The 24,855-nt window shown below is 42.1% G+C and overlaps 1 protein-coding gene across 9 annotated transcripts in view; it reads left to right on the top strand.

The window, feature by feature from the left end:
• Window positions 1-24,855, top strand: part of CCNY (cyclin Y) — a 310,137-nt gene that overhangs the window by 240,472 nt on the left and 44,810 nt on the right. For 8 of the 9 annotated variants that reach the window (XM_017962728.3, XM_009214281.4, XM_017962727.3 and 5 more), the window contains 2 exons: window positions 2,979-3,013; window positions 18,002-18,102. In XM_017962728.3, the coding sequence (XP_017818217.1) occupies window positions 2,979-3,013; window positions 18,002-18,102 (136 nt within the window). The remainder of the gene's footprint in view (window positions 1-2,978; window positions 3,014-18,001; window positions 18,103-24,855) is intronic. The other variant, XM_017962729.3, reaches the window with a different exon arrangement.

Genomic DNA, 24,855 nt, shown 5'->3' with positions numbered 1-24,855 from the left:
TGAGCAGAGCCCTTCGAGTATGTCCCAACTCCAGATTCCCAGGAGAAGGAGTTAGCCCAGAGAGGGTAGAGTGTCCCCCCAGTCCAGGCAGGATGGTCAAAGTAATGGGCCACTTGGTCCAACATGGGTATCAGGAATTCTCCCCATTTATGTAGGGATAGGTTGTTGGTTTGGGGGCGCAGAAGACACTCCAAAAGCCAGTCGGCCATAGGGATTCATGTATGGAAAATCTTCTCAGAAACTGTGCAGACTTCATCTGCCGAAGGCCCTCTTAGCAGGGGCATTACAAAACCATACAGGAAAGTGGCACCTGACTCAGGCCCCAGGAGCCCCAGGTTGCTCTGAGGAAATAGGGTAGTGTGTAGGTGTTTATTTGCATAGAAGCAGTGAATGCCTGAGAGATTCTGTAATAGATGCAGATAGCTTATCCTCAGGTGTTTTGTAATAGTCTTCGGGAACTTTCGTTTTTCTTCACCATTCTCATTGCAGCCAGCTGGAGTTCATGAAAATGACCTGATTCCTCCCTGAGATTGATCCTTGTAGGTGGCAGACAAGAATGGCATGTGTGTTTATAATAGTCTTCTGTGTCTGGTGTAGTTTTTTTTTTTTTGTTTATTTGTTTGTTTGAAAGCTTTTGTATTAGTCCGTTTTCACACTGCTGATAAAGACATACCCCCAGACTGGGCAGTTTACAAAAGAAAGAGGTTTAATAGACTTACGGTTCCATGTAGCTGGGGAGGCCTCACAGTCATGGTGGAAGGTATCTCAGGTACATCTCACATCGCAGCAGACAAGGCGAAGAGGGCTTGTGCCGAGAAACTCGCCTTTTTACAATCATCAGATCTGATGAGACTTATTCACTATCATGAGAAAAGCATGGGAAAAGCATGAGAAAGCATGGGAAAGACCTGCCCCTATGATTCAGTTACCTTCCATTGGGTCCCTCCCACAACATGTGGGAATTCAAGATGAGATTTGGGTGGGGACACAGCCAAACCATGTCAGCTTTCTTGGTCAGACTTATTGAAGGTTACGCATCTCAGCCATTACTTCTATGTGTGAATATTTCCTAATCTTAATAGTACACATATAGGAAGCGCTGGTATTTTTTGAGGCATGGATATCTTTCATTTGCTGAAGGCAGGGGCTGATGTAGGGTGTTGAGGTGACCTTAGTATATGCAGTGGTCCCCACAATTGGGAGACACAAGTCTCTTTTGCACAAACCTATCACTGGGATGCTCTGAGAAGGACTGTCATGTCAGAGTATTGTGGGTACCCTGTGAGTTCTGTGGCCCACGTAGAAAGGGTTTCCATATCCCTTCGGTCAGTGGGAAATCACCATAGAATTATCATCATATCTCCATCCTTGGCTGCATGCATAATAGTTTAGTATAAATTGATTTAAAGAAAATACACACATGTGCATGCGCACACTGTATGTATGTATGTATGTATGTATGTATGTATGCCAGGAAGTTAAAACCCAGAGCTTCCAGCCAGACCATCCTGTTTGTTTTGCTATGGTTTACATGTGGATGCTTCCTTGGAGTCAGGTAAAATGTAATCCCTCTGCCTCCATGCTGTGCATAGCAGACCAGTTTGTCGCCGCTGTCTGTGCACTCATGTTCTTTGTGTGGTAGTCTGGCCTCAGGCATGGCCAGGGTGCCCTGTCCTGTGACAGCAGGGGGCTGATCTTCTGCACATGGGTCCATCGAGCTACCTTCTATGTGTCAGTCTCTTTTTAAAGTGCCCAACAGTATCCTCAGACAGATTTTTGCTTTTGCATTTTTGCTTTTGTTATCTTTGAGATATCAAGGGTGGAAGGCAGCATTCATTTCAGAGAGGACAAGACTTCTATGGAAAAGAGAAGTGTTTTTTTGTGAGCCTAAGAACAGCGTATGAGTGTTAGAAAAACAGTTCCATCATCCCTCCAACAGATCAGCAGGAAGGCTTTTGAAAACAGTAGTGAATCTGCTTTGTGGGGGCATGGACTGTAAGGAGAAAACCTTCCTCTATCTTTTGTACACTGTTGTTTTAGGGTACCCCAAGATAACATTGTTGATTCTTGGGGACCTAGGATGTTATCTCCTTGAAGGAAACCTATTTTTCATATCTTTTACAGTAACGAATAAATGTGTTGATGGATTAATCTCTTCCCACAAAATGAGCCTTCAGAAAAGAAAATGCAAAGTTCAGTGATACTAGGTTATTACAAGCTCTTCGTGTTCCCTGTGACTGACCCTTCTACCTCTCTGGGGCTGCAGGCTCCCATTCTGAGAAACACTGGTGTCTGGGGACACTGGAGGCTGAGCTGCTCAACACAGGCCATGTGTACAGACAGCAGTGTGAGAAGCCACCTTGTTAGAGCAGGATCAATTATGGTGACCTCCGTCAGCCTTGTGGGGTTGGGGGTGGGTGCCACAAGGAGCTCCAGGGGCCTCCCAGACAGAAGCTCAGCTGTATTCACCAGCACCCAGCATGGAGAATAATGGGTTTCCATGATAAGTAACGCCACTGATGTACGTCGTCTTCCTGGATCTCAATGCTTTCTAGATATTGTTGTTATTTATATTTCCCTTATATGCTATGGAGCTTTATGGGTCTGGTAGGGTTGGGAATAAATAGTCCTATTATTTGTTAATTACGTTAAACTAATAGATGCATATGAGTTTCATGACGGTTACTAATTACTTTTTTATTCAGTTAATGGAAATCTGTTACCCCTTAATTGATTTCAGCTGCAGTTATATTGTTATGGTGCCGTTGTTTAAGTGGATGTATATTTCCCTTTGTGAGCCAAGTTCATTCAGATCTGCATTTGTGCAGGTCCCATATTCTTATGTTTGATAAATGAGCAAGTGGGTATGTTGGTTGGTGGAAGGATGGGACCACGACACAGGGGCCCAGTCCTCAGCCACCTGCCAGGGGTTGGCATGCAGGCATGTAACATTTCTGTTGCATCTTTTGTTTTCACAGTGAGAGAAAAACGCAAGAGTCTCTTCATTAACCATGTAAGTGAAGCTGTCTCCCTGTGTTTTTCATAATGACTGTACAGTATAAAGAGCTGAAATAACTGTGTCTGTGATGGATGAAAATGGCTCATGTGCTTTGTAGATACTTGGAAGAATGTTGCAGTGTACTTATGCTTAGTTTGGTTTGTAATTTGACAAGCATTACTCGGTATCTGTCCACTGTCCCAAATATTTTTCCAGAAGCCCTAGACCACTATTGTTCATGAGATGATGTGTGTGAACAATAACATCAAACATCACCCAGCAAGTCCAAGCGAAAGGCACTTCTTTTTAATTTTGAATCATTTCCTTTCTCTACCCTCACCCCCAAATTACTCTTTCTCTCTTGTAGCTCAGTTTCATTTGAATAAACACATAATTGTTTTCCATGAGGCTCTCTGTCTCCACACTTGACTCTTCCCATTTGTTATTTGTGGGTCCAGTAGAGTCTGCATGTTCTTCTGATGCTCGAAGAAAGAGGATAAACTTGATAACACTAAATTAAAAAAAGATGTTCAAACATTTGGCTGTAGTCTTTTGGCCATTCTTAGCCATGTCTCCCTCCCCTGGTGGCCAGGTGCAGGTGCCCCGTTGAGATACTTTATCCCTCTTCCTTCCTTGAGCAGAGGTATAGCTGGCTGGCTCCAGCGCCTCCTCCACACCTTATGTACCAGGCAAGTCCTAGCCACCCCTTCTTCTTAGAAATATGCCCCTTTAGGAAAGAAAACTCTCCGAGAGGTATGGAATGATAAAACAGGTGTAAATTATCAAAATAAGTATGCTCTAAGTCCTCATTCTAAAAACAGAACCATACAAGGGTCTTTCTCAGGATTTTTAGACTGTCTGCATCTATGTGTTTGCAGATCTTGGAATACTTAGTCCTAAAGCTGTGTATTAAAGAGACTAAAGCCATAATAGTGTATTCTCTGCCCTTTGAAAATATGGACAAAATGCAGTTGGGAAGAAATTCATAAGCTGGGCTATTACACTTCAGGGACATGATGCTATGCCCATAGGAGATTGATGACTTCTTTATAGTCAGTGTTAATATATATGCACATATACAGTTTCTAGGGGTCAGAGGGCTTATAATTTTTAGCAGATTCTTAAAGCAATCTGTGACTTTTTCCCTCAGCCCCTTAAATTTCAAAACATCCGTGTAAAGCACCTTTGAAATTGCAATTTGTGTCATGAGGAAAATATGAAAATTGCTGTGCTTTTTTTTTTTTTTAAGCAGTATATACCTGGATATAAAAATTCAAGTGATTGGAACAAATTCTCTACATCTTTGCTTCCATTTGTTTGCCTGCTGGGTGCACTTGAATGCTTTCCTACTCATTACACTCATTAGCACGCCTGCCAAGGAGCTTGCAAGGGAAAGGGAAGAGCTGGAACTGCATCCAGGCCATCTTTCCTGTTCACTGCAGCTCCATGGAAGGTGCATTGAAGAAAGAGGATAGGAGTTTGTGCCGCTCTGTTCTCATTGCGGCTGATGATACAGAGATGTGCTCCCACAGTTCTAACCTGCATACCTCTTTTAACACCCCTGCCCTCCACCCAGGCACACACCTAACGTTGCCATTTTGTGTCCTTTACAGTCCTAGCATCTGCCACACACTTGAGTACACACCTTCTGCACCCAGCACGTGGATTAGAATGGGAGGTCATGCATTCTCATGCACGATAGCTTCTAAAACCCAGCCCAGCATTCAAACCTCTGTAAAATCACATCTGCTGACACAGAGTGAAATTGCACAGTTGTTGAGATCTATGCAAATGCACCTATTCCTATAGAAAAGAAATCTGGGTGCTAAGTTTCTTATATAACAGATGACCCTGTAACAAGGAGCACGACCCTCCAAACTGTGAACAGACCTCACTGCAAATGAGCGCCATCAGTCCTGCCACACTGGGAAAAGCCGTGGGAGTGTACCAGTCCAACCAGCTGAAATATCATTTGAGTGAAATTACCTGCAGATTCAATTAGGCTAATAAAGCAGCTGTACTTTGCAGGTTTTGAAACTTGGGAATAGTAAGTTAGAACGGTGGAGAAAAGACGAGCAATAATAATAATCAGTACCATCTGCTGAGTGCTTTAAAGCGTGTGTGCCAGGCTCTGCTGTAATTGGTTTAATGGACTCATTTAGTTAGCACAATGGCCGTGCTAGGTAGGTACAATTCAGTATTACTATTTTACAGATGAGGAGACCGAGGCACAAAGAAGTTAGCCAAGTAGACAGTGGAGCCTGGGTTGAGTTCCAGGTGGTCTGCTTCAGCACCCCATTTAGCTCGCACCCTCTGTGTTCCTCAGATAATGACACCGGTTCCCGTGTGACAGAGGTTGTTTAGCTTGCTTATCTGAGTTAGAGATGACATTTATAATTAAATTTGTGTGGCACAGTCTCTAGGGTTCATTTCTGAATATGGATCTCAACTAAAATTTATCATTTAGTCTGTTACTGAACTCTGGAGTGACAGTTATTTTTCACCCTTATTATACCATTTCATTTTTTATTTGCCGTATTGTGAGGGAGGTTGTTTCTTTAATTTCTCTTTCAAGTTTTGAAGAACCCACTTAGTGCATGTTGCTAAAATAACCTACAAAGAGGTTACTATTTAAGAGAAATGAATACAGTTGTGTAGGTAAGCCATTTAAGACAAGGTGGGTGTTCACCTCTACTCCCAGGACCATGATAACTGCAGGGGAAATAACCTCCTCCAGGTAGAGAAAAGTAGGGCTTTTCTGGTTTCTAGCGAACAACACACATGAGCAAGTGAAAAGAGTGGGCTTTGACCCAGGACATTCTCCGGGGAATGGGGCAGTAGAGAATGGAACCCCAGGCTAGAAAATGAGAAGGGCCTTTAAGTGACTCAAAACAGCCAAGAGAGACTCAGAGGATTAAGTGAAAGGAGACCACTTCTCAAGGAATTATTACAGGTTTTAAGGCTTGAAACCTGAAAACGAACCACTTTGGATGTTTGGCAGCAAGTTCAACCAGGGTGAATTATAAAGGTTAATATTCTAATCCACACGTATGTTTTAGATGTAATTAAAGTGAACAGTTATAGGAAGTTTTTGTGTTTGTTTGTTTGTTTGTTTGTTTTGAGACGGAGTCTCGCTCTGTCCCCCAGGCTGGAGTTCATTGGCACAAACTTGGCTCACTACAGCCTCCCCCTTCTGGGTTCAAACTATTCACCTGCTTCAGCCTCCCAAGTAGTTGGGATTACAAGCATGCACCACCATACCCGGCTAATTTTTGTATTTTTAGTGGAGACAGGATTTCGCCATGTTGGCCAGGCTGGTCTCAAACTCCTGACCTCAGGTGTTCCACCCACCTTATTAGCTTCCCAAAGTTCTGGGATTACAAGCATGAGCCACTGTGCCCAGCTAGGAAAATTTAATGCATATGAAAGATACACGTATTTTTAAAAGGCTGTGTAAAGGGCTTTATTTAAAGTGTATACTTTGTTTAAAATTTGCTGGCATTTTGACTTTGCTTTTTTTTTTTTAAAAAAGGTTAGCTGTTTTTTTGAATCTTTTAATTAAAGTGTAAAAATATTTGATTATAGATTGTGGGTGACATTGTAGGTGGTTGGAGTTAATAATCACTCCTGAAAAAAAAAATCACTCCTGAAACTCAGAGAGAATGCATGCTTTTTACCTTAGCCTAACTTTTCTATGATTATCTTCCTGCTACCTGGTGATAGCATACCAAAAATGAATGGATTATTCTAAGAAGTTAAAAAAAAAAAGATATGAAAACAGAACGAATCAGGAGTTGAATAGCCAGCTTCCTTTGTCTTGTTTGCCGTAGGTGCACTTTGAAACGAGAAAACCAGACTGGGGATTGTGTGTAGTGTCATCCTCAAAAAAAAACAAAGCATTTGTCTCAACACTGAGTCTGGTGATAGTTCAGGAAACTTTGTGAGTAGGTAAAGCAACTAGGGAGTGTTACTTATCAGCTAAGCAAGAGTCACATTATTAGCAGGACTTGGAGCCAAAAGAACTTTGTTCAAGCCCTCATTGGGCAGTCTTGGAAACATCTTGAAATGTCAGTTCTCTTATCTCCTAGGATGGGTCATAATTTCAGACCTAGTTGACTCAAGGAAGGTAATGATTTGCAGCCTAATTATAACACCATATACGTATGTTGTATTATTATTGCCCATTGGAGTTTAGGTAAATTTGATTTAATTTTCAAAGTTCAATATCAAAACTGATGAAAGTCTTGCTGGTATTTTGAGTATGGATATAGTTTTTTCATAATCATTAAGACCAAGATTTTCTGGGAGGATTATATTCTGTTCAGCTCCCTTTGGGGAATACTGACTTGAATAGTTTGCTGCTCTTAATGTAGTTCAGTTCCAAATCAGTTTCTGCCTTTTAGTTTTGAGTGAGGTAGGAATAGGATTCCTTGTAAAATGGTGTCTATTCTGGTTATAAGCTTCATCTGTAAGTCATAAAAGTCAAGTAATACAGTGAGCTACATCTAGGAACTGAAATTTAAAACATTTTAATCTTGCTTTTGCCTCTGGAAGATTTGCTCTTAATAGAATGAGAGTTTATTGAGCAGCTGCTGTGTTAGCATCAGTGCTATATGCTTGGAGGATGTGAAAGAAGACTCAGTTTTAAAATATCAGTAAAAATTTAAAAAATCCAGTAAGATTAAAGAAATCCAGCTTTTACTTTGAAATAATTTCAAATTTATAGAAAAGTAGCAGCAATAATTGAGAGTACAGGATTTTCATGTCACTAAAGGAACCTTAGATGCCCTGGTTCTCAGACCTCCTGTTCTGCTTCACCCAGGGATGTTGAAATGGGGTAGATATTTTGTTATTTTCTCTCTTCTTTTTGTTTTTTCTTCTTCTTTTTGCGGAATGTTTAGAAATGATAATGTTACACGTGGAAATACTGGTACGTTGAGAAGCTTGTGTAGGACATCAATTCTTTGAGTGTATTGGTTATGTCTGTGGAGGACTGTCTCTTTTCTTACCTCTTTCTATTTCTTCTTCCCTTCCTTCATGCTGTCACTCTTGTTACGAGGCACAAAGGAAGTGGCACTTGTAAAGTTTAATGGCCCATTCAAATACAGGGCAGCTGACAGGTGGAATTGCTTCCCTAGTGCCTTTGTGGAAGGTCATTTTGAAAGCTACGTTGTCCTTGTTAAGACACCCAAGTGAAGGGGCCACTGAGCTGATGTTACGATTTATCCTGGTAACCTATGGTGTGTTCTCCGTGGAAGTTTCTATGTTGGAAGCCCTGATCTTTTGTATATAGTGTTAGGATCTCATCCCTTAATTAGCCAGCACAAATTCTTGACCACAGCTGCCTGTTTTTCACATTGCTCAGACACTGCTACGTGTGGGGAAGGAGCTGTTCTCATTTTAGTCAGTCACTGACTCTTGGTTCCATTGCTGCCATTCCTGGGGTCAGGGGAAGCACAACCACTCCTGCTAGCTGGGCAGGCACTGAGTGCGTCTCTGCTGTGCATTCTACTTGTCACTTCATTGCTCTCCTAACCTCCTCAGTTTTCAACTTCATCACCTTGCTCAGGGACTTCTGGAGTAGAGAGAGGAAAGGAATCAAGTGAAGCCTTGAAGGAGCATTGTATTTGAAGCAAGAACTTTGTCAGAAAAACCCTTTAAGAAGCAGACTCTGTTACCCTTAGCCTTGTGTTATAATCTGTTCTTTGACTTTATAGATACATATATATGTGTGTGTATATATATATATGCGTGTGTATATATATGTGTGTGTGTATACATATATATGTTTTAACTTTTATTTCAAACTTACAGAATAATTGTAATAAGAATAATAATAATACAGAAAACTCTCATCTACCCTTTAGCCAGATTCATCAGTTTTAAACCAGTATTCTCTCACATTCTGCACATCCTTGGTCATTGTCCTTTATTATTATTTTTGAATTGTTTGGAAGTAGGTTGTCTGCATTCTGCCTTTTCTCCCTAATACTCCACTGTGTGTTTCCTAAGATCAAGACTGTTCTCTGTGTAACCACAATATTGTCAAAATAAAGAATTTAACATTGATGTGTTTCTTCTAATTAACTGACCATATTCCAGCGGTGTTACGTGGCTCCGTAATGTCCACTACAGCGTGTTTGTCTGTGGTATGGGTTTCACTCCAGGCTGACACATGGCATTTAGTTGGCATGTACCCTCGATGTCCTTTAATCTGGAGCAGATCCTCAGCGTTTCTCAGTCTTTCAGGACATTGACACTGTTGGAAGAATACAGGGTCAGGTTTTTTTTTATTGTTTTGTTTTTGTTTTTTTAAAATAATAACATAATGTTTCTCATTTTGGATTTGCCCGAAGGATTCAGCTAAACATTTACAGCCAGAGTACTACATGGAGTGTTCCCTTGCCTTTTTCAAGGCATCAAATCAAGAGGCAGGCAGTATCATCTGACTCTTGTTGCTGGTGTTGATTTTAATTACTGGACAAGGTGCTGCCTGGATTCTCCACTGTCTGTTTACTCATTTTCCCTTGGCAACTAACAAGCAGTCTCTGGGCAGGTACTTTAAAACCATGTAGATATCCTGTGCTTTATCCCCACCCCCAGATTTAGCATCTGTTGATGAGGCTTACCTGAACCAATCTTTATTATTTTTGGTTACAGAATGGTGGTTTTCCAACCCTGCCATACTTCCTCTCCCTTTGTCAGTAGGTGTTCTGCTTCAAGGGAGAGCCTTCTCTTCCCATCTGTCCATCTGTCCATCCAGCCATTTTCAGTACATATTCCTGGATTTCTGCTTTTCCAGGGATACCTAGTTCATGCCTCTGCTTAAATATTTTGATGCTCAAACTGTCCTAGATTTGGGTAGTGGCAGTCTTTTGACACTGGTTTTGTGTTCTTGTGACATGCTCCATCCTTTCATTTTATTTTGAGAACTCCTTTGCTCTTTGGCACAATAAGATATTCCAGGCTCATCTTGTACCTTTGCCTCAACCCTGGATAGCCATTTCTCCAGGGAGTCCTGATTCCTTTTAGTGGCAAACGGTACTAGAACCAAGGTCTGGACACCATGTGTGCTCATTGCTGCTGGGGTGTTATTGCTTCTAGGCCCATTTAGCAGGTGTAGCTAGGAAATAGACATTTCAGAAATCATGAATTCATACTGTTACTTTAAATTTCCAATTCCAGTCTATCCCATAGGTTTTTTCTTGACCTTGGCCTTTGACTTTTTAATTTCTAATGGAAAACTTATTTTTTAAAGTAAGTTTTATTGATATGCAATTAACATGTAAAATTCACCTTTTAAAAATGTACAGTTCAGTGGTTTTTAGTATAACCACAGATGTGTGCAACTGTCAATCACAGTCAATTTTAGAACATATTCATCACCCCCAAAAGAAACCCTGTACCCATTAGCAGTCATTCCTACTCCTTCCCCTCCCCGACTAGTCTACTGTTTGTCTCCGGAGATTTGTTTATTTTGGATATTTTATATAAATGTAATCATATTATATATATATATATATATATATGGCCTTTTTTGAGTGGCTTCTTTCACTTAGCATAATGTTTTCAAGGTTCATCCATGTATCTCAGAACTTCATTCCTTTTTATGGCCAAGTACATATCTACAGAGCAGAATTCTACCATAAAGTTGGCATTTTCCAGTTTTTGTTCTGAGATCCAAAGTTGGTTTATTTTCTTGCTTTCATAGAGAATGATTTGGTTCACCTGTGTTCTTAACTCCATGGGCATTTTGCCTTCTACTTTAGTCTTGCTGTAAAAAATTGATCCTACTAAAAGCTGTACCCTTTTTTGTGGGATGGGGGTACGGGGACAGAGTCTTGCTCTGTTACCGCTGCTGGAGTACAGTGATGTGATCTTGGCTCACTGCAACCTCTGCCTTCTGGATTCAAGTGATTCTGCTGCCTCAGCCTCCTGAGTAGCTGGGATTACAGGCACTCGCCACCATGCCCAGCTAATTTTTGTATTTTTAATAGAGACAGAGTTTCACCATGTTGGCCAGGCTGATCTCAAACTCCTGACCTCAAGTGATCCAGCTGCCTTGGCCTCCCAAAGTGCTGGGATTACAGCCATGAGCCACTGTGCCTAACCTGCACCTTCTTTTTCTTTCTATGGAACATTAGTTTGTGAACACTTTGAGGTCAGAGAGGAAGATTTTTTCATAGTTTTGCTTTTTGTCTGTGTCTCTGTGACCCCTGGTGGTCTTGGAAAAGTGATGATGGTGCTTTCCTCTCTCCCAGCCTGGTGCCTTCCACGTATGGGCATCCCCCTGTGAGCACACCTGCTCTTGCTGATCAGTGCTCTGGGTTTCACAGGCTTCAGAATTCCACACAAAGTTCTTGAATTCCACTCCACCCTGTATTAGCTGTGTGAATAAGGCAAAGACACTTCTGCAAAATGAGTGGCCTTTATGGTTTCATGGAGACTGTCTGTGAGCTGGGAGTTCAGCAGGTGGCAGGTGTGATCCCGCAACCCAGCCTCCCCTCCACTTCTGCACTCCAGCAGGCCTTTCGTTCATTCCTAGTCAAGGAATGCCAGTGCAAATGTCCTTTCTCTGTGGCCCAAGGAGGCTGCAGACCGAAACCTGCCTCCTTTATCAAGGTCATAGTTTGCCCTCCTTAAGATTAAAAAAAATTGTGGAGCTTTCATATTTAGAGATTTCACTTATATTACTTCCTTTCACAAACTTTTACTGCTTATTTTCCTCTAGTAATATAACTTCATTTTGTTTATTTATTTGTGAGACAGGGTTTCACTCTGTCACTCAGGGTAGAGTGTAGTGGCACAATCATGGCTCACTGCAGTCTTGACATCCTGGGCCCAACCCGTCTTCCCGCCTCAGCCTCCTGAGTAGCTGGCACCACAGGCATGCATCACCACACATGGCTAATTTATTTCTATTTTTTGTAGAGATGAGGTCTTGCTGTATGGCTCAGGTTGGTCTCGAACTCCTGGGCTCGATTGATTCTCCCACTTGGGCTTCGCAAAGTGCTGGGATTATAGGCATGAGCTACCGTGCCTGGCCCTTACATTATTTAATGCTTTTTTTTTTTTTTTTTTTTAATCCTAACAAACCTTTCTAGGAAGTAAGACTGTCATTGAAAATGGGAAGTTAAAGCCTAGAGACTCTTAAGTGTAAAGTGACTTAATATTTATTAAGTTCATGTACGTGCTAAGCACTTTACAGGTGTTATTCCTCATAGCACCACAATGAAGGGCAGGTTCTGTATCTGAATTTTATAGATGAAGACATTGAAGTGTAGGGAGGCTAAGCTTAAGGTGATAGGCTTATATTTAATTGATTATGAAAGGGGGTACTATTATTGGTTATTCTAGGACAACAGGGATAAACTACGGCTGTCCCGATCAAGCCAGTATGTGTGATTGTCCTCTGTAAGTAACTTGGCCACGTTTACACAACTCGTCAGTGGCAGAGCTGCAGCCAAGCACTGAGCTTTCTGACTCCACTGTGCTCCCGTGCTGCCTGTCTGGAGTGCCTCGTCCACGTGAACTTGGCTCCTTGATCTGCCTGCCATGCCCCATTTCGTGTGTTCTGCCTGTGTCAGCATTTCATTGCCCAGTGGTGCAGGCCCCTGTGGCCAGCTCATTGTCACACAGCATGCCCCTTTCTGCCGTAACACAGCTGCTGTGGCCACACTGTGGTCTCCCTCACAGAGGATCCTGTGCCGTCATGGAGGTAGATGACTTCCCACCGTTAGGGGAAGTAAGTACTCTAGTCCCGAGATGGAGCTGTTCTTCATTTGCTGATTCAAGAAAATTATCCAGTCTGTACCTCCAAGATACCTGCAGTCTAGACCCTAGACACACATAGAAAACTGAGCCAGAAACGACAATGGAGAGTGACTGGTAATGTGGAAGGTGAACATGGGCATAGAACACACAGAGGGGTGCTCAGCCCAGGTGATCTGGTGGTGGTGGGAAGGCATCTAGAGGAAGCACTGTCAGCAGAGTGCTGAAGGATGAGTGGAGTCAGGGAGGGGAAAAGGTCTTTAGGGTATTATACGAGAAGGTTTAGGAGAGAACAGCTCAAGGGAAGGGCTGCAGAATCTCAGGGAGGGAGGCACGGGCTTGGGAGTCAGACAAACATGGCTTTATGCTCTGGTGTCTTAGATTTGATGTTGGAAATGCTACTTCATTTCTCTGATCTCCTTATCTGTTAAATGGCAATTCTACCTGCATTGCAGGGCTCTAAATGTTTGTGAGCTCTAAATGAATACACATAAAGTAACCCAGAACACTGTGGGCTCATCCTTGATGGCCATTAAATAAAACTGGCCATTGTTCCTTTCATCTTTGAATTATGTCCAAGTGTGGTGTGCAGGGAAAGAGGAAGTAAACAGTGAACCTGGAGAGATGGAGAGTTGACTCGTGTGCCTCTCCCCAGTGGAGAACCTCAGAACCATCTAGGCAGGAAGGCAACACGATCTGATTTGCTTTGTATTAAGGTGACAGTAGCACTTGAAGAAGAATGGTTTGGAGAGGAGTGAGCCTGGAGGCAAGGTGGTTACTGCAGTGATATAGGTGAGAGACAATGTGGCTTTCATATACCCGATAGTGGCTAGAGGGGTGCAGGGGAAAGGATGATGTGAAAGTGTACTTGGAGTAGAATTGATAGTACTTGATACAAGGAAACCAACAGAAAGGAAAATGAGGATTTCTGGTTTTAAGCCATTACACTTGATTAGAGGAACAAATTAGTTTGGCATTTGAGGTGCCCATGAGGAACATTGAGATGGAGGGGTCAGCCAGGCAGTAGTGAGCTCAGAACAGAAGTTGGGCCCGGAGAGGAGAGATTTGGGACTCAACAGAGGGCAGAAGGAAGTTGAATTAATGAAAGTGGGTGAGAGTCCTCTGGGAAAGTGTTTAGAGGAAGAAGAAAAGACCATCACATCTAAGGAAATTCAGAGAAGCAGAGTCCACAAAGGGACTGAGACTGAGTGGCCAGAAAGATGGGAGAAAGCAAGGAGGAAACCCCAGAAAGAAAAAAACTTCAGTTCAAATATCAAATTGGTAGGAGGACTGCAGAGGACCCATCTGCATAGCAGACTTAGAGTTTTTTGTGAATGGGGAGGAAGTGTGGAGGTTGAGCCAGTTCAGAAAGACATTTTGAAGAAGCCAAGGGACTAATTAGTTCTGGCCTGAAGAGAGTTAGGGCTTCTACTCCAGGTAGAGGGAGGTATGACCGATTTGCCAAGGAAGAAGAGGCAAGAAAGTGAGGGGACGCTGTCTGGTGGCCTCTGGGTTCTGTGACTCGAACTCCCTGTGGGGAGCTCAGCATGGAGATGGGTGGAGGGTTTGAGGAGGTGTTGCAGTTGGGAGCAGTTGAAATAGTTGGGAGAAAGATTGGGGTCATTGTGTAAGGTCCAGTGGAAGTCTTATCTCTGCTTCCTCCTTCTCTTCATCCTGCACTTTGATTGTATGTTTGTATGTGCATGTACATGTGCATATCCATGTATCTTTGTATCTGACGTACATCAGTATTGGAATTATCTAAGGGGATAATCTCATTATTTGGGACACATGATAACTCTTCAATAAAATCTTAAATATGTCATTCAGCAGTTTTCATATATTAGTGGACCTTGATGTAAATCACATTTTGTACTGTAGACATTGTGTGAATACGTGGACTAAATGAACTTGCTTCAGTCTAGCTCTAAAATTTGATTATTCTGCATATTCATAACTTAATCTGTAAGGTTCACATTATTTCAAAGATATAAATTTTATTTCTTTAGAATAATTCACAATTGGGCTTCTCACTCATCAGGCTCCTCTTCTAAGCAGTTCGTGGTTGACTCTATAGTAACTGTGCTCTCGCTAAGACACTTGCTGTTTTTGGGACAATCTTTCTAAGTTGTCTATAGGGTGATGCCCCTCCTTTGCAAGTAAAACATTGCCTTAGGCTTTTCCTTTTATGTTTTTCCAAAATGTTGTAAGCGTTAGGCATAAAGAACATCCCTGTCGCTTTGTTGACCTGTTTAACGCAGTTTCTACTTAACGATTACTGACAGGTGCTTTCCACATGCTCGCCCTGCTCAAGGTGCTTTACAAATACTAACTCATGCACTCCTTCTGATAGACCCATGAGGTAGGGTCTGTCATTTTCATCTCTGTTTTACAGCTAAGAAAACTGAGGGACAGAGAGGGAGGCCAGGTAACTTGCCCAGGTCACACAGCTAGTTATGTCCAAGTCAGATTGACTACTAAGAATCATGCCCTGCTGTTTCTCCAGCGCATCACTTTGCCGTGTCATTTACTAGCAAAGATGGGAACCTAAGTGGCAGGGTCTGTGTGTGCGCGTGCACACACATGTACAAACATACCAGTGTTTCCAGAATCATGGAGCAATACATTAACAAAAACATTTTGAGTAACATTGAGAACTACCTGACACACGTGTGCTTATGAGAACTATCAAATTAGAGTGCCCTGTTCTGTGAGTGATGTGCATCTGCCGCGTCCAGAGGCCAAGCATCAGTCAGTTGTTGGATAGTACCACACAGCAGAAGGTGTTGTACTTTCCTCCGCCACACCCTGAGAGAACCAGTTCAACAACAACAACAACAACAAAAACCAGAGACAACCCTGGGGTCAAGAGCATTTCTGGTGGAAGGATTACAGCTATTTCAGCTTTTTAGTGATGTGGGGTTCAGATTAAGCGAAGTTCACATTCTGTGAGTCTTGTAGTCCTGACAGTCAACAAATGACTTAGTGCCTAAATGGTCTTTAGAGTGTTGAGATGCTCTGAAACTAAAGTCTTTATAACTCAATATTTGGGATTTTTATTCAGTTTCAAAGTTATTAAATAGTTTAAAAGCTGGCTTGGCATCCCCCTGGGATCGAGGGCTTTGGCAGATCAGCCCTTAGTTCTGGGATGCTCAGACCCGCACCTGGGACAGTCCTCAGTCCAGGGCAGGGTCCCTTTGTGTGGCTGGCTTTGAGTTAACTCTCTGAACCTTAGGGACGGTGCACACAGAGGGGTGTCCTGCCCATTAACTCACAAAGGTTACTTCCTAGATTATGATGGGATATTCTCTGTATCCTGAGGGATCCCATGACCCCGTGTATCACTCTTCTTTCCCTGACTTCATGGCTTATATTTTCTTAGGGAAACCATTTATTCTTTGCGAGCCCTGTTAAATTTTAATCGGGAAGGAGTTTGCATCAGAGGAAACAATTGAAACCCCACAAGAAACACAAATGAAATATTATTGTCCTTTTCCTTCGTTGTTGGGATTTCTAAAGTTATCCCATATCTCTAAAAATTTATTAACACCAGAAAAAATTTAATTACTGGCTTTTAATGTTAAATATAGTGTCTGTGTTAAAGACAGATTTTTGTTTGTAGTAGATTTTACATCTGTAGGAAAAATTCCCTAAGCATTTTTAGTTTATTACCTATAGTAATAGCTGTTATTAGAGTCTGAGGCTTTAGTATGTCTTTTATGACTTACATGTGATTGCTACAAGAGTTTAAAAAGAGGAAGAGAATTGTTTTTAATGTCTGGATTGTCTTAATGAAATGTGATTCATTTAATAGATGTTAAATGCCATGTGAAAACTGACATTTGACTTGAGACTTGAATTTCACAAGCGTTCTCTATGCCCTGTCTCCACACAGGCACTTGAGAGTGTAAGCCTAAGGAAAGAACCCTGGGGAGAGGCCTTAGCTTCTGAATTTCCTGGTTGTGGTTCTTTCCTTCTGACCCGTGTGCTGTTGATGTGAGACTAGGGCTCCGAGGGTCAGGATGCTTCAGCAGTGCGGTGCTGTCTAACTGTGATTTAAGAAATTGGAACCCCAAAGAAGTAACTAGTATCATTTGTTATCTAGTTTTGAGAAGAGATTCTGTTTATAACGTTGTTTATATATTTCTCAGGCTGCCTCACATTTTCCTTACTTTATTACTGAGGAAATCTTATTAAATGGGAAATAAACTTTAAGATATTGAACAGGGCATTTGGTCTCTAACATTGAGGCTTCGTTTACTAAATTCGTGAACTGTGTATACCCAGGGTATGTTGCAGGCAGCCAGGTCAGGCATATGATATTGGGATCCCCAAGGAATTGTTGGTTTTTTTGTTGCTGAAAATGACACTCAGACATTCAACATAGCATCAGGCACGTGGAAACTTGTTTGCATAGTTTAATTTTTTTTCTAGTTTGCTTTTGATCAGGAGCTATCCAGATTGATGTGTACTTATCATATTGCCCGATTGTTGCCAGAAATCTATTTAGTGTTCAGCTAGCTGTCATCAGTGTGTGCTATAAATTCTATTTACTTCACCGGTACCTTCTAGAAGAAATTCTGTTCTAAAGTTCCCCAAAGAGCCCAGCACTTGTACAATTATGAAAGAACCTGTCATAAGACCACACAAAGAACTACCTAAAAGTCATTCATTGGTTGTATTTTCAAAAGTATCAGATAATCTTCCCCTTTAAAACTTATTTTGTCCTTAACAAAGCAGTATTTTTTCATTATAACTTTACCTGCTGAAATTCAAGCAGATTAATCAGGAGATTCTAAATTAACATTGGTTGCATTTTCCATGGCCCCTAAATCAACTGTATTTCAAGAGTAAGGAAAGTGGGTACAGTGGACACTTGTCTTGATCTTATGCATAAAACCAGGCCACCATCTAAATTGCAGGCTTTTGTTAGTGTAGTAGATCCCATGTTTCATACAAGCCATGGGGCAGGTGATTTTTGTGGACTCTGAAACATACTTTTTGATGCTTGATTGCAAGAGTTTACTGTTCTCCTGATGCAGGAAGTTAGGGACTAGGCATGGTCCTGGTGACTTTTATATATGGAAGAGCAAGGAAGTTCATTTTATGAATAAAATGTTTTTGTACTGTTCTTAGTGGTAATGTTGACATTTTCTTGCTAAGACATTTTTCCTCTGTGGTCTTATCTCAAGTTAAGGGGGTGATGTTAATCTTGTTGCTGTTGTTTTCTAGCATCCTCCAGGACAAATAGCAAGGAAATACAGTTCCTGCTCCACCATTTTCCTAGATGATAGCACAGTCAGTCAACCAAACCTCAAGTATACAATTAAATGGTGGGTATATGGATGGTTGTTTCTTTCTTTCTTTTTTTAAACTTAACTGAATGCTTTTTCTGTTCCTTAACCTGACAGCTAAGCTGGTTGGTTGTGGGGTCTGGGAGTGATAAGATTGGATGGGTGGGAGTGGGGGTAGCACTGATAATTCAGGAAATCTTTTTAAAAAATAATTTTGGTAGTTAAATGTGGGGTATTCGAAATATTTTTACATATTTACATTAAAAGACCAGAATTTTAAAGTATTTTAAATGTAGATTACTTAAAATGTATTTTTGATTTTTGTTCATGCTTTCTACCCTTGCACTTTTTATTGAAGCCATCCTGGCATAACTCCACTAACTTTTTGCCTTCTAAATAAAACAAGACTCCTGTGTTCCCAGTTGAAGACCCAAGGCTCCAGTAGAAAGCCTGCCTGGCCTGGTGAAGGTGCACTTGCCTGGGGTCTGGAGATCGGAGTTCTGATGACGGTTCTCACCAACAGGGAAGACATGGGTGGGACCCTTTCTGGGGGCCTTTAATTCCATATTTTTAAATGGAGTTTACAAGGGAGGGAGAAAAAGGGAGTCTTGGAATAAACTTTTTTCCCTTATGGGGCTTCAGTTTCCATACTTCAAAGAGGGAGGGAACACTGGATTTTCCTTTATTGTACCACTAGCATTATGGTAATAACGACCCTTGGCAGGGACTATAGAGAACTTGATGTGCTTGGGCCTGTGGTCAGCAGCTCTGTTCTAAAAAATCTGAATTTTGTCTCTATACTTGTGGAAGAAAGCACACATTTCACAATACATGTCAGCATATGAAATAAGTGTTTAAATTTTAAATAAGGAGTATTCATCCATTTCAGTGGGCCAGGTTTTCAGGCTTAGAAGCCCTGTTCTGAGTATGACCGCAGGTGATGATCAGTTAGGCAGTGAGGACTATAACCATCTGTGGTCAGTGTCTGCTCCAGGCAAAAGGTGGAGGAGAAGGTTCTTCTCACCTCTCACGTTCCGTGCTTCCAGGATCTAAATGGCTATGCAGCCTCTTCCCTTACGTCCTCAGCACCAGAGTGCACGGGAAGTGACTGGTGGGCATAAACTCACACCAGCAGTGCTCACAGAGCTCTATCTTAGCTCCACCATGTGTGCCCTTGCCTGAGCCACCGTGTATGCCTTCGGCTGTGGTCTTGAATTCCTGAGGCCCAATGCGATGTCCACCCACCTTTGGCCGTCTTTTCCAAAGTGCTGGGATTATAGGCATGAGCCACGGTGCCCAGCCAAAGGTATCCTCTTTTTAAAATGCACACTGGGAGCTGGGCAGGGTGGGACCCAACTGAAGTAGTGCCATCAGAATCCTTCCCTGGAAATACCAGCATCTCACACTTCCTGTAGGTAAAGAGGCAAAAACATAGAGACGTTAGCAGGTCCAGTTGAGTTCTTTAGCTAGGGGTGTTGACAATGTGAGAGGAAAGGGATACTCAGAAGGAAGAAGAGTGAAAAAGATAGGAAGTTGTGAAATCCACATGCCATCCCATTCTAAAATTTTGCCTAAATCTTGCCCTACTCCGTTGGTCCAAGTCTAGGAGGCACAAGCACCTAAGTTAGAAATGCGTTGTCTGTGTAAATCACTGGTTCCTGCCCTGTCTACACCCCAGGAGTCACTCTTGCATCCTAAAACTCACACTGACGATTAAAACTGATAGACATCAATCATTACATATCTTGTAGTTCAACTTCATTGTGGGCATAAGTGAGCATTTGTGGGCCAGAGTTGCTTCCTGAAATCCAGTTACAAGGTTATAACTGTGAGAAGAATGCCCTAGGTTGTAAATAGTGATTTATAAGCTGATTTTTGGAAGATAATCCACCTGTAAAGTGGGGATTGCCAGAAATAAACATATTTGCAGATTCTAGTTGGGGATTGGGTGGAGGGTTGAGTGCTAATCTAACAGTGAAAGAAAAGCTATAAAAAGGTTAGGTATTCTTTCAGTGCTCACTCTTTCTGTAGACATAATTTTTTATTTTGAGAACTTGATTTTCCTATTTTTCCCCTAAATGCCAACAGCTGTGGTATGAATTTAGAGTTTGTCAGCCACACTTTGTGCCTCTGCAGCCAAACCCTCTCCACCAAATCCTCTGACAAGCATAAGATGATGATCAAAGAAAAGAGTGGAGGGTGCTGGGGAGCCCCTTTGCGCACTTGGCCACACCATCAGGGTTCTTGGCCTCCAGGGCCAGGGAAGAGCTAATGCCCATCACAGCCCTGTCTATGGCTCAGCCCCTCTGTGCTGCTAGAACCCACCCCTTCTTGCCCTTCAGAGGTTTTAGGATTGCCATGTACGTTGCTAATTTAGCTCTGGGTAAGAAGTAAGACAAATGCAGTGCCAGAAGTCACAAATCCATTTTGTTTTCTTGTGCAAGAAAATAGCATTTACTTCCTCCCCAGCTAAGTGGGAAAAGCCGCTGAGCAAACCCTATAGTCCAAATGTTCTGTTCTCTGTTAGGGCTCCGGCCCTTCCTTGGTGAAACTGCACCATTTTCTGAGGACTTGGCAGAGCTGACCAAGCCTCTGAAGCTGGGCACTCAGGGTCCCCCAGGTCCCCTGAGTTCTTTCTGTGTCCTAACTGAAAATCAGAGTGCCTTGACCACTCTCTGGCCTGGTTAACTTGGATTTGATAAGGGTGGTAAGAGCTGGTTAACTCTGTGGCTCACCAGGGTTAATTGATCTGGTTAGCCACTCTGGGCAGAAACTAAAGGAGGCCTTAGGCACTTGTCTGGTAGGGTAGACACCAATGGGTGGTTCTGTCTGGAGGTGAGGCAGAAAAGATTAGCAATGTCACAGCCCTCCTCCGTCAGACAGCACCTACTTGGCTCCTGGGCTGTTCCCTGAGAGACAGGATCATTCTGGCCCTGCGAAGGAGATATGCCTGGGGGTCCTTCACCATAGAACCCTATAAACAAGGTACAGGCTTTGTTGCACAGATTGACACTGAGGGTGGCGGTCTATGCCCCTGCTTTCCAGGGGCTGGATGGCACCCCATTCACTGCCAGCATGCACGGTAAACCCCTCAAGACTGCTCCACCTGGATGGAAGGACACTGTTTCCCACCGTATGTCCCTTGGATGGGGCTTCGTGGCTGAAAGAGGGGAAGTAGAAACAATGACTGGCACAGCTAAGGTGAGGAGTGCTGCAAAAACAGGGGAACCTGAAAAGAGACCAGAAAAAAAGGGAGATCCAACAAAATGGGTGTCGAGGAGCCAAATTTGACAAGACCTTCTAAAGACAGGTCCAAAAACAAAATAGACAACCCAGTACAATTCTCCTTAGACTTTTAAAAACCCCAAAGCCAGAGTACCAGTTCACCACTAGGGTTAATCCTAAACCCTGGACACTGCCTCTAGAAAAAAACCCAAGGATAGAAGGTGGTGAGCACTGCAGCCTCTACACTGACAAGAAAGTGAAGTTCTCCTCAGTGTGGTGCCATTCATTGGTTCCCTCGAAACATAGTTTTGACTCCAGTGGCTCCAGGGCTGAGCGTACTCCATGCCTGCTGATCCTCACAGTTTCTGCGCCCCTGACTCATAGATATGGATCCAGAGATCTATCCACCTGCCTTTGTGAGATGAGCACGCCTCCTGTTACAAATTAGACATGCTCCACTTACCCACTGTGGGTCTGCATCTCAGTCCCAAAACACATTTTAGGGAGAGACAGTCTCCTGGGAGCTGCCTTTAGAGGAACGCAGACAAATTCCATCTCTGGGCAAGGGTGATAAGAGCCACACTCCACGGGGAGGCCAGATGACAGCCAGTATATGACCCCACCCAAGATAGATTCTACAGATACACATCTCTCAGGAAGACTCAGAAAGATAACAGCAGCTACTCAAAAACGAAAGAGGGTGAGGATTGTGCATCCTACACAGAACCCATATAACAGCTGTGTGTGGCTGATGCAAAAATGTAACAGCATCTGAAGGATGATGGTTGATTACCAAAAACTAAGGTAACTCTGGCCACACATGCTGTGGTCCCAAATGTTAGCCCCAAAAGACTAACTGTTTAGGAATATGAAAGACTGTCCTACAACAAATCTTTCTTGAACATACCCTTAGATCCAGAGTCCTAGGACATGTTTGCTTTCACCAGAGAGGCCCCAAGTGAACCCTTCAGGCTTTCCTCCAGGGGTGCTCACAGAGCCCCACTACTGCCTTGGCTTGATGACCAGAGACCTGGCTGTTTGGGTGAATGCCTTGCATATTGCCTAAAACATTGTATAGATAATATGTCACTGACTTACACAGGTTTGAGTCTTTTAAAAAAGGCTACCTAAAAGGTTCTTAAACACCTGCAATTCCCAGAGGATAGGTTGTCAATGAACAGAAAGTCCAGGAACCAGGGGACACCATAAAGTCCTGGACATGGTCCAGTCGGGTGAGGCTGGTTTTTCCAATAGCCATATTTGACAAAAGACACAGCTGCAAACAGTTGAAATATTGCAGACCGTTCTAGAGCCACTAAGATATGAAAGGACCTTCATTTCCACTTGGCCCACTATCTCAGGCCATCATACTGCCTAATTAAAAGGGGGCACAGTGGCACAGAGATCCGTTTTTGGGGTGATTCCAGCCTTAGGTTTGACAAGAGAGACTGTGTGTAGGGTGAAGCTGCAAGCCTGGGCCTGATTCAGTTGTCAGCTGACAGCCTCTTTGGGCAGTCACTTCCTTCCAGGTGACTGCTAAACTAGTCCATGGAGCTGTACTGTACCTGAACCCTCAGCCTAGTGGTCTCACTTCCTGGGATATCACCTTGAATGGAAATTGGCCTACAGAGTGGTTCTACTTTTCCTGGAGGTCTTAGGCCATGATAATATCCAATCTTGACTTTAGCTTGGGAGATAGTAATCTTGGGGCCCTGAAGGTTCTCACCCGTTCGGCAGAAGCCAGACACTAGGGGAATAACAATAATAGTAACTTTTCTTTTAAAAGTTAATGTAAGATCATGCTTTTATATACTTTTTTTAATTTGATCATAATTACAACTCCACGATGTGGGTTGTATTGTTCTAATTTTATAAATGAGGAAATGAAAGCTCTGAGAGGTGAATTAGCACTAATAAAGAGGAAGGAGCCAGGTTCAGAACCCAGGTTGATGTGACTTCAGTCTAGTGATATTTCTACTGCTGTATGCTCCCTCACAGGGGAAGCAGGAACATCTTCTTTCTCAAAGACATTAATCATGTGAAACATTTCATTGAAATGTAACATTAGATTAGAAGAACAGTCATCACAGCATGACTAGTAAATGAATAAAACTAATTCCTCCCTTTCCCAGAGGCTACATGGTCAAAACGGAAGGGTACACAGCCTTATACAAGCCAGAAATCCTGGCAGCTACCGTCTGAACCTGAGTTTTTCCCATTTATAAAATAGAATCAGTAACATCTATTTTTTTCTTACAGGACTAGTAACGTATGTGAAAACACTTTGAAAACCTTATTACTTTTTATAAATTCTGAAGCCCTTTTACCCCAGTTACAGTTTCTTCGTCAGCTTCAATGCTTTTCTTCAAGTTAGAAGAAAAAGGATGTATTAGCACTTATTTGCTCATGAGTACTTTCAACACTAGGCCGAAGTCATTTAAATGAAGAGCTCTGGAAAGAGAGAGGTTTAGAAGAATATAAGAGAGTGAGATTAGCTACTGTCATGTTAAGTCACAGGGAACATCTGGGTGCTTTGGAATCCAAGGTGCATGCTCATGTCTCTAAGCCAGTGTGGCTGAGTAAGCGGAAATGTTCGGGCCAAGTCGGTACCCTGAGAGGGTCAGAACACTGTCTGCTGCAAACAGTTACGTATGTTCTTAGAAACTTACAAATAATTTTTGACCTCCTCGATAAATTTTAATATAAAACAAAAATAGTGGAAGTATCTAGACAGTTTTTGAAAGAGGAAATTTTTAAAAATTGTCCAGAACATGAATAACCCTGCCAACTTGATAGGAGTTTAAAGAAACCCAGGTAGAAAAAGGAAAACTTTTTTTTTTTTTCACCTGTCCAGTTGGGAGACCACTTGGTCAAAAGATTCAGGTCAGTGTCAGTGAGTGCGAGTCGAAACAGACGCTGCTGGGGAGTCCACTGGTGTAGACTTTCTGCAAAGATGTTTGGCAATATGTGTTGAGAGCCTTACCATTGTTAATGACTTGAGGTCAAGTGATTCCAATTATAGGATGTATCCTTATGGAAATAATATAGTTGTATATTGCACAAATATTGGGATGTTCATTATGGTGTTAATTATAATTGCAAAGTATTAGAAACAACCTAAATGTTCAATAGTGGGGAATAGTTAAGTTTTCGACAACCATATGAAGGAATATAATCAGCCATTTAAAATCATGTTTTTAATGATAAAAAAATGTTAACATGAAAAAAGTTAAAAGTAGGATGCAAACCTGTCTCCTTACACACATAATTTATAGAAAGCTATATATCTTAAGCTAATAGTTGTATTTTCTAAATATGTTCTCCAAAATTTCTACAATGAATATATTTTCTAGTCAGAAAAAAAATTATTTTAGAAAAGAAGTTCAGAGAAAGGGAATGTAGTTGTTCATTAAATTCAGACCTTTTAAAATGTAAAATAAAATTTTAAGTAGTGCTACAAATAAAAGTTACAATACCATTTTAGCAAGTGAATGAATAACTTGAGCAGATTGCCCAGAGGTTATTAAGGGAAAAATAGCAAACTTCTTGGGTGACATTCACATTTTT

This window comes from Papio anubis, chromosome 11 (assembly GCF_008728515.1).
Source record: "Papio anubis isolate 15944 chromosome 11, Panubis1.0, whole genome shotgun sequence".
In the NCBI taxonomy this organism is placed as follows: Eukaryota; Metazoa; Chordata; class Mammalia; order Primates; family Cercopithecidae; genus Papio; species Papio anubis.
The sequence above is the reverse complement of the archived record's forward strand: the minus strand, read 5'-3'. Positions and strand labels throughout refer to the sequence as shown.